Source organism: Galleria mellonella, unplaced genomic scaffold, assembly GCF_026898425.1.
Source record: "Galleria mellonella isolate WM207_F2 unplaced genomic scaffold, CSIRO_AGI_GalMel_v1 utg139, whole genome shotgun sequence".
Taxonomy (NCBI): Eukaryota; Metazoa; Arthropoda; class Insecta; order Lepidoptera; family Pyralidae; genus Galleria; species Galleria mellonella.
In genome coordinates, this window is record NW_026441995.1 from 8,689,939 (window position 1) to 8,710,717 (window position 20,779).

The following is a 20,779-nucleotide window of genomic DNA, read 5'->3' on the forward strand; positions in this document are numbered from 1 at the left end:
AATATATAGATACGTTTTGAATAAGCTCGACGGAGGTTGTTAAGATTATTAGGTATATGCCTAAAGCGTCGCGGAAGCAAACGACACGACCAAGTATTACATTATTACAAGTAGAACGTTATGCTCAATTGCTTTCGTTCATAAATGTTTTTCTAAACTCAAACTGCGAAGAAAGTAGCATCATAAAATTTTCAAATAGAGTCCGCTATAGCCTGTACGACGTTAATTCTGAATTGGGTTAGACTTGTTCCCCTTAGAGCGATAATAACATTATACTTTTAAATAATATTGTAAAAATATAATAGGGTTCAATTTTCGTTCCATTCCTATGTGATATAAATAATCCTCGATCGATTTTTGGTAAATGGTTACTGGCAGTCATAATTGGCTTATAAGTTGTATTATTAGTTTAATAGCTTATTAGTGGTAACTGGCTGCTTTGACGGCATCAATTAAGAATATTCATTCTATGTGTTCATAGCATTAATACAAGATGCGATTCATAACAACTATTTACTTATTTCATTAACGTTTGCTTTGTTCCTTTGTAAATTATCTCTAAAACTCATATTTCAGATTAAATCTGATTAAAAAGTTATTAACATGTAGGCCATATAAATTATACGAGTACTTTAGATTTCTTTATATTTTTAATTAAGAAACTAAATCTTTAAAAACATATCTTCACAATTTAACTTTTCATATTAATATGATTATTTTTTTCTATTTTGAATAATACGATATCTTCACTAGTTCTAAATTAGCTGATTTTTTTTGTAACCGATGGAATTTTCTCCGTTTGTTCCATACTAATAGAACGATTAAAATGAGTGGTATTTATGTAAAGTAAAATGATAGGAAGAAAAGTATTTATGAAATAAATTTTATAATATGACCTTTATGTTTGTTACAGATCGGGTCGAGGGGCAGCCTACGCATGTTCGGAGGGCGAAGGGAACGCCCCCAAGTCATGCTGCGGCCGACCACCCCTCAGGCTGTGTGTGCTCTTCCTGGGAGTCGTTGGAGCGTGCCTGGTCGCCGCTGGTGCTGTACTCGGGGCCCTCAGACCACACCCGAGAGCACCGCTCACGTTGTTACTCCTTATGATAGGTGAGTTATTGCCTATTGTTCTTAGAATAGAGTCGACTTATATTGAAAACATATGCGTAGTAATTACTGAACACTTACGATGTACCATATAATTTTGTGTTTGTCGTTTTTTGATGTGTCTGCATTGTATTTTTAATAAATGATTATGTATATGTGGGTATTGTTTTGAAGAAGATGAAAATATTTTGGATAATTTTACTATTATAATTAATATATAATATAGCAATCAAATTACACTGCAACTAAGTAAAATTTTAAAAATATTAAAATATGAAATATATTCGGTAAGTAATTATTGAGTGATTGCAAAAAAAAAGAAACTTTACTGAGAAATATTTTAGAATAGATTGGGTACTTTAAAACAATATTCCTTTTGTATGCTGCTCATTGAATATCAAACCTCTCAAAGAAGGATTTTGACCACAACACTTCGCAAATCATTTCATGTTTAATCATTTTTTAAGGTTCCGTATCAAAAAGGTACAAAGAAACCCTTATAGTATGACTTCGTCCGTATGTCATAGCGATATATCTGAACAAATATTAATGCTGTAGTTTTAAAATTTGGAATAGTTTTATATATTATTGGCCCGCATATATTGCAATAAATATAATTGAAAAAAACATTTTTGTTTTCTTTGTTATGGAGTCCAAAATGGATAATCCAAATTTCAAAACTAATGTATCAAAATTGGGATATCATATGAACGGGCTTTATTAGTAAATTTTTATATATTTTTATGCTGCGTAGTTTTTTAGTTATGGTCAAAAATGTGAAAAAAAAAGACGAAAACTCATCTCCGATGTTTCTGAAGCAAAAAATCTGAAATAATCACAGTTTATAAAGATATATGTGAATATTACAGGAAAAATAAAATAATGTTTCTAACCACTACTGTTTTTGAGAAATTATTAAAATACCTCCAAATATAAAGTAAAGCGGTCCAGTTTTAAACCACAATTATGGTTTAAAATAAGAAATTACGAATTGTAATAACAATAATAATTATTAATTGAAGTACACTTTACATAATGCAATAAGGATCATTTTATGTCATATATATTTATGTATGGAATGATCGACATGTGAAGTCGACTCGAAACTGACCGGTTTTTATAGTTGATTAACGTTATCGGATTTAGTGAACACTACGAAACGAAGTAGGCGACCGTTGCGACCTCTAAATCGCGCTATTATATATATAAAAAAAAATATATCTGCGTTCTAATATTCATAAACCCAGCTGAAATAGCTTTGTTGGACGTAACAGATGGCCGTAATTAACCGTGAAACTGCGGGGTAGCTCATTGGGTATTCGCTATGCATATGACAATAACAAGTCTGTCCAAAATTTCATTACATCATTCACAAAGTCGAGTCCGCCCTCGAAGTTTTCAATTAAACTTCAAATGAGTTTTGGAGCAGAATTAATTGGATTTTCATTAGCGTTAGGGACAAATAATGTTGTTGCAGACAAGAAACTTCAATCTCTCTGCAGATGATTTAAGATTTACTCTTTAGCCCCTCTAGTTGATATCTCTTTAGCAATATCTACTGTTGCCGATCTGGAACGTATATCTCAGTAAATCTCATGGTCTTGTTATAAACCCCTTGAAGACACAAGCCATTATTATTGGGAGTACCATACGTATTGCCAAAATTTCCTCGACCAGTCTTCCGCCTGTGGTTTTTGATGGGGTTATGATAGATTACCAGAAAAAAGTAAAAAATCTTGGCATTATTTTTGATAACACTTTGTCATGGTCTCCACAAATCTCGGAGGTCAGTAAAAAAATGTTTGCTGCAACTTTTGCCTTAAATAGACTACGTAATTTCCTCCCAGTTAACACCAAAATTGCGCTCGCACACACCTTACTCCTACCCATTCTTGATTATGCCGACTCATGTTATTTAGACCTCACCGAAGAGCAATTAAACAAGCAGCGTCTCCAAAATTTATGTATCCGCTTCATATTTGGTCTTCGCAAATATGATCACATTTCTCAATCGTACTCAACTCAAGTGGCTCTCTATCCGTTTTCGCTTTACACAATCCTTTTTAATCCTGCTGCTCCTGATTATCTAAAAGACCGATTCTTGTTTCTCAGTGAGGCTAATGATCATACTTTACGCAGTGTCAATAACCTCCGACTTAAATTTCCTACTCATTCTTCTCCCTTTTATTCTTTATCAGGCACTATGGATATCATAATATTCGGTGCGCTCAAACACTTACTAGCTTCAAAACCTCTGTTAAATCTTACTACCTCTCACTTTAGTACTATTTTCCTGTGTTCTCTCTTCGTTTTCCTTCGTCATTTTTTTCTGTTGTATGTATACTGTTAAGTATGTGTATGTTATGTATATATTTAATTGTGTATATATTATATATGTATGTGTGTGTATGTATGTATGTTATGTATATATTTAATTGTGTATATATTATATATGTATGTGTATATATGTATGTATGTATCTATATTTGTTTGTATATGATAATATTTATATAATAGTGCGCCACCTACTCTTTGTCTTTTTCTCAATGTCCTCTACCCAAAGGTTGTCTGGAAGAGATTGCTTAGCGAAAGGCCGCCTTTTGTATACTTCTCATTAATATTTACTGTATTTGTTATTTCTCCTTTTACTTGGTGCAATAAAGTGTAAATAAATAAATAAATAAATAAAGGTGTATTTAATAGTGTCAATTACATATATAATGTTTAAAATATAAAATTCTACCAGTATTATTAAACATTATTTACAAAGAAATATGGGTTGAAAAACTTATTAGACACAAGAGACAAGAGTCTTTAAAAAACTAATTTATTTACTAAATAACAATTTTACATGATTAAAAAACTAAATTAGATGATTTAGTCCTTAACTCAATTATAATTTTATAGTCTTCTATATTGACATGAAAAATTCAAAATATTTATTATACTCGATCTTTCATTTATTTATTTATTTTAAAAATCTTAAAAGGGTGCTAATAATTGCACTTTCTCTCTGTATCTAAAACTGTAAAATTATATTTTTTTATACAAAATATAATTTTACAGTTGTGTACAAAAGTAGTCTGCTTGAGTAACTCTGTCCCATTCGTGTTTTTTCAATGAAGCTATTGTGTTTGCATGGTTTTCTTTCAGTTTGAAGGATAGGATATGGCAGCGAAATTACAGAAAAATGGGGCATAGCATCTTAGTTCTCAGCAATGGCAAGGCATAAAGGGTATCATGGACGACGCAATTATGTCCATAGTAACGTTCATGTCTATAGGCGACGGTTACCGACTTGTTAACCTTTCTAAGTTGTAGAGAAAACTGCATAAATAGTTTCGTATATTAACAAATTTGATACGTCTATGATTTTTTTTTGTTTGATAATATAAGATATATTCATTGGGTTGCCGTGTGGTCCCGGCATAGAATGGACCATCCCTTCCTTTCCAGTTGGTGTCGTAAGAGGCGACTAAGGGAAGGTGAGGGTTGGGCATCAGCGTTCCTCTTAAAACATCTTCAAAGCCTGACTGCGGTGGCCAATCCGCCTGCCAAGCGTGGCAACTACTGGCATAACTCCCCAAGGGGGAGACTTATGTTCAGCTGTGGACACTTAAGGGCTGATATGATGATGATGATGATGACGATGGGATATTAATGGTGAATGTTGGAACTAAAAGTTATTTATTTAAGTAATTTATTTTAAATATTATTGAAAATCTTATAATTTTTATTTTTCAGGTATAGGTGTGGTGCTGGTAACAGCGGCAGGTCTAGCATGGCGATTGGGTGCACGTGACGCTCCTTGCGCATTGCTCGGGTTAAGGCGAGCCTCGTGTCGCCGCCTGGTGCCGCGACTGCCCCCCAGCTACGCCAGACCCCACCATCCATATGCGGCTATGCTGTATCCGGAGTTTCATTACAGGCCACCTCCGCCTACTTACCAAGCTTCTATGCAAGAGTATAGGCTCAGGTATATCTATTCAATAAATATCCTAGGACACACACAACTCTATCTAGTCTCAAACTGAGCACAGTTTGTACTATAACTACTAGGAATTGATAAACATGTTTTTTTTTTAAATACATGTATGATACACTCATGTATATACATTTTTATATTATGCAGGGATTGAATCCACAACCAGTAATATGAACAAAGTTATCGAGGTCGTCTTTTTAAACAGATTTATTTAGTGAATATTTGATTTTACATTAAAAATAGGAACTAAATTTACGTAACTAATATGTTAATAGTTTTTGGTTGTGTAATGAATTTTTAACTAAATACTACAAAATAAAAATATTAATTTTGCTCTGAAAAAAATAACGATTTAGTTGTGATATTAGAATGACATTATTTGAATTTAGAACGCGCAAGCGCGTGTCTAAAGGCTAGACTGACAATATTTGAATGTAGAACGCGGAATCGAGGTTCTAGTAATAAATTTTGCTCGAGAAACAGGATTTTGTTCAGTAAACTGGCGGTTTCAATCATCACAAAATTAACACGAGATCAATATAAGAGTTTATAGATTGCAAAAGCTATTTATAAAAAATCGATTAATAAATGGTGATGTAATTGTGATTTTTTTTAATCGATGATAATAAGAATGGTCACCCCGTCTGCGCTGTCGGTATACGCTAACGGGGCACCAATGAGGGTGATGATAATAGGTGAGGAAAAATATGTTAGTTAGACCATCGTGATAATTTTCACAAGAATTACCCAGTATGGTTTATAGGGGGAAGGCGCGTTGAGGTCGACTTGATAGGATATATTGCTAGCAATAGGGCCATTAGTTTCCATTACTAACAATCCCTTCTTCCCCTAATGTAATCGTGTAATAAAGTCATAAAAATAGGCAGATGAATCTTCTTTTCGGAACACGCTTAAAAAGTAGCATAGATTACTAATATTAGGGCAGAGTATTGGTGATACAGCATGTGATTCGACTGACTAGGTTTATTTCTGCCGTGAATCAGCAAATCGCGTGTTGTTGTTTCAATCTAATGCAATCTCTGTATAAGAGGCATAATACTATAATATTCCTCAGGGACGGCAACGCGCGAAGGGTGCTATAATGGGCTGTATGTTCTGTGATATTTATGATGTTATTCCTGTCTATAGGCGACAGTTACTCTGAGCTTGTTTGTAATATCCGGTAGTATAAAAAATGAATATAAGTTATAGTCAGCATACTAAGACTCACGAGTCTAGCATGCTAGTTTAAAAGTGAAAGAAAAAAAAAAGATTATTAAAAAAAGTGTACCTTTGAAAGAAATAAATACACAACAAAGACGGGAAATACGGACATGACGTGGATTATGATGGAAAAGTTGTTGGAAAAGTGAATAAACGAAATTAGAGATATATCTTACTATCTTGACTTTGGAGAGTATTGGCTCTGAATAATAAATATATTGTAGATAAAAATGACGTAACAAATAAAAAGATGAACTCAAATATTTATAACATTAGAAACTAAGATTATAAAGAATAAGAATGATATCTAGTGTATTATAGAATAAGTAATAACCTATGTCGGTCGACATTTTAAAAAGTGGTCGCTAAAACTTTGCGCCCTCATTTAAGAAGCACGAGAAATGAAACGTTTTCACCTATATTATATATTTAATTTATGGAAATTATACATTACATATCAGGTAGAAACGAATATAAAAAATTGAGCCAGTCTTTCATTTCGTGTCTCTTACTTTTAGTAAAATTAACATTTTGTAATTATTTTATTTACCATTTGTGAATTATTTTCATTAATCAATTTATTTCATTTTCAGGTTACTTCTTTTAGACAGAAGTGCGCCAGCGATCTCCCCACCCCCAACATATAGATCAAATGCAGCCAGTCTAGTCAGGTAATAGAGAAAGTCAAATTATATATTTCCTAAAATTTTTGATTCAGATGCAGTTTTTGTAATATTATATGAGATTTTACCTATATTTAGTAAGTAGTAGAAAATTATTAAAAATGATGATCAATAATCTTACTTTTTTAAATGGAAGTATATCGGATTTATAAATAAGTTTTTTACAAAATATTTAAAAATGGTTGAACTAATAATTTCTGTTTTTATTCTCCACAGAGGAGCATCGGGTATTACCTGGTGTGGCTCCGAATACAGCGGTCCGCCGTCCTACCGAGCCCCTCGCGCTGATCCGCCTGCCGCCGTCACTAACACGCTACCCTCCATCGCTCCCCTCGACCTAAAGTATGCTGATGACAGCATACAATCATTACCGAAACCTTCAGAACAAGAGAAAGATCCGGACGAACATTTAGTGACAATTGTCCACACTGACGCGCAGCCAGTAATAGTTACAGTGTCAGGATCTACCGCTCTCAACGACACTCACATACAACCACCCTCCGAAATCGATATACTGGCGCACTTATAACGAATTAAGTTTTCACTAGTATAATAAGTTCGATCGTATAACGGTAAAGCCCTGTGATTCGTGCAACAACCAGGAACGATGTTTCTAGGTGTGAATTAAAAATGAAAAGTGATTGTAGAGGTACCTAGTTGTACTCTGAAGTAATAATTCTCATTTAAATGTAATTAGAGAAGTTTAATATACAAGAAGCAAGAAGTATTAGTAAAAGATAACAAACTTTAAAATTACTTAAACACAGATATTAATATTATAAATGTGCGTTCGTTACAATTAAACGGTTGAAAACTGATTCAAATGTATAATCCTAAATTTTATGTTCTAAATAAACACTTATTTGTTAATTATAAATAAAAAATTAGTAGCAAAGCGACAGTTTAACAAATCAACCCCAATTCTTTTAGACATCCAAAATGAATAATTGAAATAAAAAAATGTTCATAACAAATAGAAATTTTGTAAATATTTAACTTGCTTCTTGTATATTTATATTTTCTAAAAATATAATCATTTCAAGTACCTTATTTTATTGTAGATAAGTTTTGTGTAAATATTATAAAGCACTGACGCATGAGTTACATTTGCTTTAGTATTAAATTAACAAAATATGTGCCGTGTATATACGTTAATACAAATTTAGCAATAAATACGAGTTTATGAGAAATGCGAGCAACGAACGATTTATTATTTAAACCAAAACCTTGGCCGTAATGTATGTACCTACAATATACACATAATATTATGTTACTATTAATTTATATGGATAGTGCCAATGATTGTTTAATAATTCTGTATATAAGTAGTTTCAGATTTAAAAGTTTCAAACTGTTTATTTCATGTTTTGCTTCTTATAAGTTATAATTTTTGAATACTTAAGTGAACTTCCAATATTACCTACTTTTTTGCTTTAATGATTTCTCATTATAATTTCAGTAGATAAGTAGGTACGACTTGTTTAATACATCACATTTTTTTTGTTTAGTTTTGTTAACTGTTTTATTGTTATTTATGGGTTCAAGCAAATATTTAAGTTAGTAACATTTTTAACTTATACTTAGATAAATTGCTTGTAAATATCCTATCTACTTAGTGCACTCTTAACGAATCTGTATTAAACATTACTTAAATATTAACACTAATAATTACTGAAGTTTTATATTCAGTTGTTATTTGAAGAACAAGTGAAGAACAATTTGAAAAAATGTCACGTTACTCATGAACATTATGTTATTGTGTCCTAAATAATTGTAACATAACGTCACTGTTAATAGATTGTAACAATAGTGTAATATTATATGCTGTACATAACGTTATTTGTAATATAAGATAAATAAAGAAATTAGTGAAACCATTTTGTTGTTTTTGTGGTTGTAACATGCACAATTATCAGTTTCTACTGAGATTTTGTGAAGTAGGTATTATTTTCTTTCGTATTTAAAATGCCTATGGTAATCATTTTAATTTGCATAAATATACGAAAATATTATTTTAAAGGTATTTTAAAACTTTCGCTATTTACAAATATTCTCAATGTGTTATAAACATTAGACACTTTTTATTTTTAGATGGTTCTTTCATATAATTATCTTACTTAAATTTTATTCCTAGTATAAATGAGATAATTCTAAAATCTACTAATATCAATACATTACTTCATAATTATTATAATCCTATTTCACTTTTTTACATTTATTTATTTATTTATTTATTTAATACTTTATTGTACACATTAGTTATAAAAATATGACAGAGGTAAACAAAAGTACAAAGGCGAGCTTAACTCTGATAGTTTTCTTCCAGCAAACCCAAGTGGAAAGGAGCATCAATGTCAGCGGATACAGCAGTGTACAATTTTTAAATAGCCAAAATTAAATTAATTAGATTATATTATATAGTACAAATACACACATACATATACATAAATATATACCTACATCATACACATACATATACATAAACCTACATATACATACACATATACATACAATATACCTACATATATAGATAAATAAATATATGTTCATAGAGATAGAAGATGCTCTTTAAGTCTACTCTTAAAAATATTTAGGGATTGACTCTCACGGATAGATATGGGAAGAGAATTCCACAATCTAGCAGCATGGACGGTAAAAGATCCACTATAGCGCGTAGATGAGTGTGAAGGGAGTTTGAGGATAAGAGATTTCGTCGAACGGGAGGACACGTCATGGGGAACTAGAAAATCAAAACGTTCACGAAGATAGGAGGGAAAAGTAGGGTTATATAGAACGGAATATAAAAACGACATTATATGAAAGTCTCGACGCCTTCGAATTGGCAGCCAATTCAATTTTGTTCTATAAGCGGAGACATGATCATATTTACGCAGACCATATATGAAACGTATACACAAATAATCTCTCTAATTTGTTTAAAAGCTCTTCAGTTGCATCAAGGTAGGATATGTCGGCATAATCAAGAAGAGATAACAGTAGAGCTTGTGCCAAAGTAAGCCTTGTCTTAAATGGTAAGAATTTTTGCAATCGTTTAAAAGAAGAAGAAGAAGAAGAAGTTTAGTTATTTTAAATGCACAATGTGCAAGTTTTTAGATCTTTGGCGAAATCTGGCGTTAGTAGATATTCGTAAAATCGAATAACTTTTGCAACCATTCAGCTCATATATTAATAATTATAGGTATTATTTTAATTCTCCATACAAATAATTCGGTCAGATGATCGATTTAGTAAGAAAGGTTAAAAACATAATTTATTTTAAGTTATAACATTCAGGAAAGTTCTTTTATTTCCTAAATTTTTCACTATAAATTGATAGGACATTTACCAAGTACAATAATCGAACTCTTTATAAAATTATCAGGTTTTATTCACGCGATAGCAGAATACATTGTTTGATCTGGACAATAATTAAAACAAAAATACAACTTCCCTGTCAAAGTTTATAGTCAGTGTCACTCGGAACGATGTAAGGATTTTAACGATCCAACTCTGTTCTATAGAATAAAGAACCTAACATATATACATGAACATTGAAAATATTACACTTCTGTTTTGGGCAGTCGTATATTATAAAAAAAAGTAGCATATTCTTTTTCATTATATATACTAGAGGTATACCAAATTTCATCACAATGTATCGAACCATATACGAGTAAGTATGCAACAAGAGATAAAAACAAATAACTCATTTTCATAGGTTATATTAGAATGGATTAAATTAAAATGCAAGCAAGATATCACAAATGACTTTTGTGAACAATATTCTGTATAGTACACATACTATATACATACATACACAATAACATACTGAGGTTGTGTGAAAGGTTGAGTTGAAAATAGATGGGTATAGGCCGTACATCAATCACCCGTATCAATAATCGGGCTTAGACGTTTCGATAGGTACGTTAACTAAAATAAACTTTAGTGGATCCGGCCTCCCTTGTAAGGAATTAATTGAATTGTGTTCTAGTATACCAACGATTTCTCTGGAAGAAATAATGCTGAAACATTATACACATTTTTCGTCTATAGAAACATAATATATTATAATTTTATTGTAATTTAATAAAAAAAAAAATTAAAATAATAATATTGAAATTGTAAATACCAAGACAAAGTTCTTAGGTGAGTTTTATTATCTTCGAATGGTCATTTATGAGAAAGCAGTTTAGAATATAGATCATTAATAATATTATTATAATGTATAGTTATTATTCATTTATTTATTTATTACTTGTATGTATTATATGTATTCATTATCTAAGTCGTTCTTACAGCATCCGTGCATTTAGCTGGCCGTTAACTACATCCTTTTTCATTGTATTGGGTTGGCTGGAAGAGATTTCTTTCAGAGATAAGTCTACCCTTGCTTACAGTATTTGTAACTTTCATGTCGATGTAATTTATAAGTGCAATAAAGAATATAATAATATTATTATAAACAATGAGGTCAATTCTGTAGCACTACTCACAACCTAATTTTAAAATTGAAATTTCAATTTGATATCACAACGAAGTCTTTACTCTAAGGACCAATATGAACTAAATTTCTAAAAAAAAAAATATTATACATTTACTTTACAATAGTCCATAAAACAGTCATTTAGCAAAACTATCAAATTAAAATATTAACCCTATTGAATATACAAATTAACTTACAATACTAATTAAGCGTCTCCTCCTGTAAGTAGTCATCATTAACGGCTGACACCGTTGACTGTCCATTGCTTTCCCCATAAGGAGAGTTTTACTAGTAGCTGCCACCCTTAGCAGGCGGTTTGGCAACCGCAGTTAGGCTTCGGAGATGTTTTAAGAGGGACGCTACTGCCCATCCCTCGGCAATTAAGTTTCTTTAGTCGCCTCTTACAACACGTAAGAAAAGAAAGGGGTGGCGTATTTTATGCCGGGGCCATACGCACGAAAAAGCGCTAAATGACAAAGAACAAAAAAAAAAATACTTTTTTACTTATTATATTACTAAATATATAAAAAAAACATCTGTTCCACATAATGTTAATTATATATGTAAGCACGTTTTCAGTATGACCAATACGCCAGACTCTTTATTACAGTCCGATTTTCAATTTTGCAACATTGTGGAGCGTTGGGAATGAATTGCTTTACAATATAATTACAGAGAACCATTGTTACGGAATCCACGAGGACTTCGATTTACATTTAGAACGGGACGGATTTGTACAATCGCATTTTCAGAACATTTCACGTAAACAGTTTTATTTTTCAACAAAAAAAAAATGGGCTTACTTAATGAGGTTAAATTTATTTCCGGATTCTAATTCTAAAATGAATACTTATTTTTTATTGTATATTTTATAATATGTCATGGATTTGTTGAGGTTTTTTTTTAATAATTATGTTTTCATCAGCAGGGAGCATTGATAATTTTTTTTTCAGTGAATGATAATGGAATGGCAACCCCACCTGTGCTAACGGTATGCGCTGGCAGGGCACCAGTGAGGGGTGATAAATGAGGAATGAAGGGCAGGTCAGTTAGCCAATTGTAATGAATACATTTGGAATTAATTACGATAGTTTTTCGTTTTAGGGGGACCACGTGGAGGTCGATTTAATAGGGTATGTTGATAGCAATAGGGACTAACCTCCCCATTACTAATAATCTTTTCTCCCCGATGAAAGTGAGTTAGTTGGTCCAATCTGACGAATTCAATAAGAAATAACCGTGATGATTTTCAGGGGAAATCGCATGGAGTTAGACCTTATAGTGTATTGTGCTAGCAAAAGGGCTTTTTGACCCCGTTACTAACAATCCTTTTTTTCCAATTCTATTAATATTCTACTAAGGATAATAAGAAATCTGTAATAAACTTAACGTTTGGGGATAATCTTTCAGTACAGTAATCTTTCCACTTGGATATCACCTAATTTACCAATTTGCTTAAAATAACAGACAATTTTTAAAAGTCATACATTCATAAATTGATTAGAATAAAATGCTTGATTTACCGTTACTATATGAAGGTAAACATTTATTTTAATGGCTATGAATATTCAAATTATGCATATGGAAGTAAAATAAAATCCAGTGTATCATCGTATGCCGGACATGTGTAGCGTTTTCCGACAGACTGGCTAATCATGGTCGAGCCGAAACCGCAAGCGTTATTAAAAAATACTTCCTAATTTAAATAATGTTACTGATAGTCTAACTCTATAATAAAAATATTATTAGGAATTTTCCCATATAAACCCGATTAGTTCATATAAAGCGTGAAGAAATGAATAGTGGGAGATAGTTAAATACACAATCAAATACGACTGATAATATCTTCATCCACAAGGGAAAATTACTGGCAGTTTTTCAAGGCGCATTATATTATTGCCTACTCATACTTGAAGAGCTTACCAACGTGAATAAATCGCTATTGAATGGAATCGACAAGAGATGCCGAGAAATGATTTATTGACTCCCGCCACGGCACCGCTAATGGCCGTTGTATAAGCGAGCTGGCACTGTTTGTTTCCGACGAACGAATACAAATAAAACAAATTATGTGATGAGAATTTGAAAATAGAACTTGGATTAAAAACAAATTGAAGTTGTGATGAGTTTGATATTTTATTATTTGCAAGACAATTACGAAGAATAAAGTATTATAATTTTTTTTTCAAACTATTGTAATATTGTTAGCCGCTTTTACAACTTCATCGGTTTTGAGTGCTGAAAACACTCGTGGAGAGCTCTTAGCGAACTACTGAAATTAGACTCCCCACCCGATAGATTATGACAGTTGTTTAAGAAACGCCTTAGTGTCTAGGACCTCAAAAAAATTCCGCTTTTGTCTGATAAGAGATAATTCTTAGCATAGCTTTTAGTTGGATCTTAATAAAACATTTAATGTTATAAAATATAGGAAATGTACAAGTATGATTTATACAAAAAGAAATTTTGTTCATTGCCTGCGCAGAATTTAACGACTCCTCATTAAAATTATCAAACTTTTTTAGGCTTATTATAGGCTGTTCCTTGCACTAAAGGTCTGGAGATATTTATATAGATATATGGTACCTAAACATGGTACATACATAATATTATTGTGCATATTAATGTTCTACATCCGAATACTAAACCTTCTAAATGATGTCAAACAGATCCAGGTCTTCCAGCCAAGTGAACACTAGGGCTTTTATCAGTTATAAATAAAAAGTTTTATAACCAGTGATCTACATATTAAAACACAATAAATCACATTAATATTACCCGCAGTCTCTGCCATAACGTCTTCTAGGTACCTACTTATAGCTGAAGGGCAATGCGAGTTGGAGTTGGAAAGTTTTCACATTTACATAAGTGACTTAACCTTCTCTTTATATTCAAACCTTTCAGATTTTACTTGAATTGCTTTATCCACTTACAAATATTGTGTCTACTAAACAAACACGTTGAGACAATAAATAATACTATTCCAGAAGGCGATATCTTCTGTCATGATATAATTAAAAAAGGCTATTAAGTAAGACATATGATGAAACTGAGGATTTGTTATTAGTAGTATGTTAGGTTATGACTGCCATTTTAAAATAACTCATCCATTCCATACATATATTACACAGTCAAGATTTCATTTACAAAATATTATTTTGGGCAAATTAAATTATTACCGTATTAGTACCTTAACTTGTATTGTTTCTTTATTTGTATAATTTTATGTCATTGTGCCATATAGGGAAGAGCACTGCTTATCCTAAAGTACAGGATTTACCTATTTAGGGAGCAGAGTTTTACCTATATTTAAAATGTAACATTTATTTTGAAATAAATTATTATTATTATTATTATTAAAAAAAAAAAAAAAAAATTAAAACACATAATCATATATTAGTATAATATCTATATTTCTAATATTTATCAGATTATTATAGCCTATTGTTCAAAAAGTTTTATTACGATAAAAATAACGTATAAGACCTATTTCACATTAAACGATTACTTACAAAACAACGTGCCTGGATCTAAATGGTCAAGCAGGAGATAATAAATACTATTTATATTACGAATTAATTTTGACATCATATCTGAATATATTTTGTTTGGCATGTAATTCAGTATAATATTTACACTAACGGACTTGATTAATAATTATAATTTGAATAATTATTGTGCTATTTGCTAGTCTTTATTGATACAAATTTATAATTGTTAAAATAAATTTGTTGAAAAAAGCAACAGTTGAGTTTTGTGTTCGTTCTTCTTAGCCGAAATTGCATTCTAAATTAGCGGTAGAATTATATAAAATTACTATTCAAAAATGCTTCTATTAAGTTTACTTGTATAAAAAAAAATCTTATTATTAGTTTTTACTTGCAACTTTGTTGTTTTGTTGCAACTTTGTCCACGTGATTAAATAATATTGAGTAACTGGAATAAAAAATAGCCTATATTTTTCTTTATTCCAAACTAGCTCCCGCCCCAGTTTCACACGAATGTATTAATGAAGAAAATGAGCCCAAATTTTTACTTTGCCATCCGACGTTTTTTTATTTAAATATATTTTATTTTTGGATACAAACCTTATTGTTACAATAACAAAAACAAAAAAATTATTAGCTAAAAATAATTGATGCAACTATTCTAAAGTGAAGCGCTTACATACAATCAGCAATAGATTTTTACTTATATAAATATTACTTGTATATCAAATTTCATTACGATTGGTTAAGTGTTAAGGCGCCAAGATGTAACAAACAAAGAATGAATCAAACAAACAAACAAACCAACTTTGATAATTGATGATAATAATAGTAAGGATAATAACTAGCTATTTCTCGCTGTTTTGCTCGCGTGAAACCCGTTAAACCACTTCCGTAGGAATGTTGGGATCTACCAAATTTTAGCTTGGTAAGTAGGTCAAATAGTTTTCAACTGATCTCAAAAACGAGAAGATTCCACATTAGAGTATATTACTTACTATTACTTTGGGAAACAGTTTCTCTGATTATTTTCTTAATTAAAAGAATTGCAAAGTATGTATGTTGCAATTCTTTTAATTATGAGATTAATATGGGGGTACGTACCTAGTCCCACATTAGTCTTATACCTACTTGTATTAAATTTAAATATTTTGTTGTTCTTTAGACAAGAAAATAATTAATGAGATTTATTCATTATTGAATGTGTGAATTAATTTCGATTTTATGCGATAGGTAACCATTCATCTAAAACTATATTAAGTAACTATATAAACTATATTTCAATAAAAATTAATGAAGAATGTTAGCAAGTAAATATTTCCAAATAGTTCGTAATACTAATAGATAGTATTATATTATCTGTGCCAATAGTAATAGTACGTTATACTAAGTCTATGGTACGAAGTTCCTAACTTCAATGAGTTGTAGTTGTTCTACATGTAGTTTGTGAGGAACAAACATGCTTTTGTGTATTTGTACACATTCAAAGTGAGTTTGACTTCTATTAAGATAGTAAGCTGCTATCAAATTAACCGAAACGTTACGAAAATAGATTGAGATTCAATTACCTCATCATGGGATTGAAACGTGAAATTGCAATTCTATTGAAATCTAGATGGAACAAATCTATTATTGAATTCCATAAGTAGCAAATGTAGGTTCTTTTTGGGTAATTATTATGCTTCATCATATCATCCCTTAACCGTCCACTGCTAAATATACGCCTTCTCCTTGGAGAGATTTTCTAGTAGTTGCCACATTTGCCACAGTTAGGTTTTAGAGATGTTTTAAGAGAGACGCTGTTGTTCATCCTTTGCCGTCCCTTAGTTACCTCTTACGACACCCACTGGAAAGGAAAGGGTGGGTTATTATATGCCGGGACACACGGCCGGTTTGTGGTAATTATTATGCTTACCTGATAGATATTAACATTTATGAGTCCATTTTGCCAATTTGATTTATATGTAGGTAGTAGGTATATTGGATAATAATATTTATTATGTTTAATTTTTTTTATAAATATTTACTTAGGTACTGTCGTGTGCAGTTAACGAACTGAGGTTGAAGATGGCTGAATTTTGCTCAGATAGCAGGATACCGGCGGATGGTGCGTGAAATATAAATCAGTTTGGTGTGATTTAGGTGGAACCCACCGGAAAGTTTTAATTTCATTTGGCTGCGCTCTCTCCGCCATTTAATTTATCTATTATTTATTGTAAGACGAGAAACTTAGATCCTATCTAAACTTTATTATTTATTCAAAAGTACAATTATAAATAAGTACCTAAGTCAAGTGCTATTTAATGATTTTCTTTTTCGATATTTTGTAAATTGTTGAATATACAATTTGTAACTATTTATATTTTTTTTAATATTTATGTTCTATAAAAAAAAAAAACTACAATTCATTTACACGAGAAAATATAAATATTTACAAATACAAGTGTTAGTAAGAAAAAAAACTTAGATTATATAGATAGAGAACTTTTTATACAATTTTGTGTGATAAATGGTTATGAGTGATTCTTTTCTTTATAATTTCTATATTTATTTTGTCTTATATATTCTGCACCTTTTTAATGTGCAAAAACTCATTTTATTTATTAAATAAATATAGATGCATCAATATACATTGTGTGCGTAAGTATATACAACATTCATAAAAAAACGAGTCAGCTGATTGTCAAAAAAGTGACCTGTTTTTGAGGCTCAATGCTCTATTTATAACCTAAAGAAAAGAATAATGTTTACTATTCAAATGATTCAAAATGCATACAAATTAAAATAAATTTGTTTATAGTGAATATGGATAAATATGTAGGTATCTATACTTTTATACTTTTTTGTTATTATGGATGAAGATGGTAAATATGTAATGGTACACCCGCCTATACTAATGATGTACAGTGACGGGGCACTACTGGATGATAAAATGACGAGGATAAAGTCATTTCTTTCATGGTGGCGAATCCGCTTTTACGAATTAACCATAATGGTTTCCAAGAGGACTGTTTAGGTGCCAATATGACTGAATCCTATTACTTTTTATAAAATATGCCTTTAATTTGGCATTCCAAGTTATAGGTAGAAAAGGTTCTAAATGCAAGCTTAAATATTCACGACACATAGCAGATAAATGGTAGATATTCATTGTCAAAACACCTTAAAAATATAAGAATATTTTTTTAAATTATTATAAGTATTCTTCAGCATGTAGATATCAGGTATTTAATAACATCATCGGAGTCCAGTCGGCGAGGGAGGTGTATGTTAAATTAGCATAGTTTGACGGTGCTCGGAACGCCGCGAACAGAGGGCGAGCGGTAATGAGAATTTACTGCCTTTACGGTAGCCTCCGACGCAATTCTGATTTTCGGCCACGTAGTCACACCGCAAGTTAATATTAAATGATTATGAAAAAATTATCTAGAAAATTGTGGAATTTTTAACTAGATACCTATGCTATTATGTAAATTTAAGCCTAACTGCAGTATAGCTTGAAATTTTACGTAGTAACTTTCTTGGTATTAATAATATGACAATAATAACTGGTAAAAATTAATAACCAATGAAACAATGACATAGTTTGTAATGGGGACTAACAACCCATGCCAATCTCAGGTCGATTTACAATACTGTGATTTAAAATACTGTGATTAATTCCTAGTAAATTCGTAACGATGCGATAAGCTAATTAACCTAATTTTATCCTGACCTTTCATAATTCACAGATTTTATACCGGCATATATTAATAGCGCAGGCGGGATTACTATTTCATTTTCACTTCATAAAAATAGAATTATCTAACAAAGCTTGAAGACAAAGAAATTTACTCGATTATGGAAATATTTTTCGACACGGTAAACAGCAATTTCCCAAGCTCGTATCCTTGGGGATGTGTTCTGATTTCCAGCAATAACAAAGCACTGCCGATGGGTAGGTATGTAGGCACCGACTATCTAAATCGCGTCTACCGGACGATAAGTAAATTGCGCTGGGTTAGCCGCGCATTTGAATATTCACTAGAGATATCTACTTAATTCAAACTAGATAAGATTAAACATATGTCTACAGTTACATAACATGAGTGATGGGTAAGTGTTTGGAAAGATTTCCAAAAAGTTCTTCTTTTGTCTGGATTTTTTATTCTACATAGTTTAGTCATAAGTTCTGTTACAAACGAAAATGCATTTTTTTATGAACTAATGTAATATTATTAAAATGTATACCTACATATCTATTAAAGTCTCAGCAAAAAATAGAAAAATATTCTATTCGAAATGGCTACCTTTGGGTTTTATCTGCCTGGTCTTTAATCTGTCTGGCCTTGAATCTATGGAGTAATGCACTGTTTCCAAGGGAAATTTCGCCACTGCTTGCTTAAAAGTTTTTTAAGAGACTTAATGTCACCGTGTCGTTTAGAGCAGGCCATACCCTCTAAATTTAACCATAATTTGAAGTCTAAAGGGTTGAGGTCTAGGCTAGACGGGTGCCAGTCTTCAGCTCTTATAAAATCCGGAACGTTGGTTTCAAGCCAGGCTTGGGTAGTACGTGAATTGTGACCAGGTGCAGAGTCCTGCTGGAAAGTCCGTGGTATATTTTTAAAAAGTGTATTGCTGAGAGGTTTTATAACAGGATCCAAGACTGTATCTTGATACACTCTGGCTGAAGTTTTCACTCTTTTTTCACACAAATGTAGTTTTGTGACTCCTTAATAAGACACGCCCCACCAAACCATCACTGACGCAGGATGATGACAACGTTGTATATTTCTGACTACTTGAACAGCTTCTTTAGAACTGTGAGTGTACGCTTTATCATTTTGCTTATTGTAGTAGGTATTCTTCAATCGTGATTTTTTTTTTCTGGCTTTAACAGCATTAACAACCTTTGTAGTTCTAAAATCCTAATTTCTTTAACACCCCATTCTATATTGTAATTTGATAATGAACACGAAAAAATATGTGAGTGGTGTGAAATTAAAAGAAGTTTTTAAAATAATAAACGTTTTCCAACTTCAAAATAATTAAAAAGTAAAAAAAAAAAAGCTTTTATGTAACAGTACTTATGGCCAAACTAGTTATATTGCTCATCATCAGATTTTGAATTTTTTCGTTATCGTGTTGCTTTTATATCAATTTTGCTTTTTATGTTTTGTTGGAGCAATATCTTGTTTGTTATGGAGCAAAAATATCTGCATTTGGATATATGATTATGTCTGGTTAATTAAAATACTTTAATCGTAACGATAAAACATCTCATCGTCAAGCGATGTTGTCTATACGTACGCAATTTTATCATGAGTAAAATTTTTTTTATGGAGCAATAATATTTAGGTAGGATAGTTTTTATTATTATGAAATAATTTTATTTTGTTAATTAAATATAAAATACATATATAAATTTTTAGAAGAACTAATTCTTCCTGGGTTCCAGATCGTCATAATTTTTCTATGGAAATATTCGAACTAAAATAAGTACCTACGCTTCGAAATTTTATTATACCTTCGTCCTTACAAGGGTGAAGCGAAATTGGTGACTGATAAGGGTAGGAGGGGTAGATAGCCGCTGGACGTAGGTTGACGTCGGTAAACGCAGTAACTGAGATGTTATCATGCTTACCGCTATCTTGCCGTCAACATTTATGGTTGAATGAACGCCAATTTTTAATGCAATTAGGGTTCCTAACTTTTACAAAATAAATTATAATATATTTAGTTAGATATATTATATTTATTTTATAAAAATTGTAAAATTGAAAATAGATTACAAATTACAAGTGACTTAAGTTTTTTCTAGCGTATGCTC

The 20,779-nt window shown here is 31.2% G+C and overlaps 1 protein-coding gene across 1 annotated transcript in view; it reads left to right on the forward strand.

Moving 5' to 3' along the window:
* Positions 1 to 8,876, forward strand: part of LOC113513562 (uncharacterized) — a 138,420-nt gene extending 129,544 nt beyond the window's left edge. The window contains exons 3-6 of the mRNA XM_031909318.2: positions 914 to 1,110; positions 4,852 to 5,083; positions 6,910 to 6,987; positions 7,216 to 8,876. Coding sequence (XP_031765178.1) covers positions 914 to 1,110; positions 4,852 to 5,083; positions 6,910 to 6,987; positions 7,216 to 7,528 — 820 coding nt within the window. The 3' untranslated portion in view covers positions 7,529 to 8,876. The remainder of the gene's footprint in view (positions 1 to 913; positions 1,111 to 4,851; positions 5,084 to 6,909; positions 6,988 to 7,215) is intronic.
* Positions 8,877 to 20,779: the final 11,903 nt, after the last annotated feature.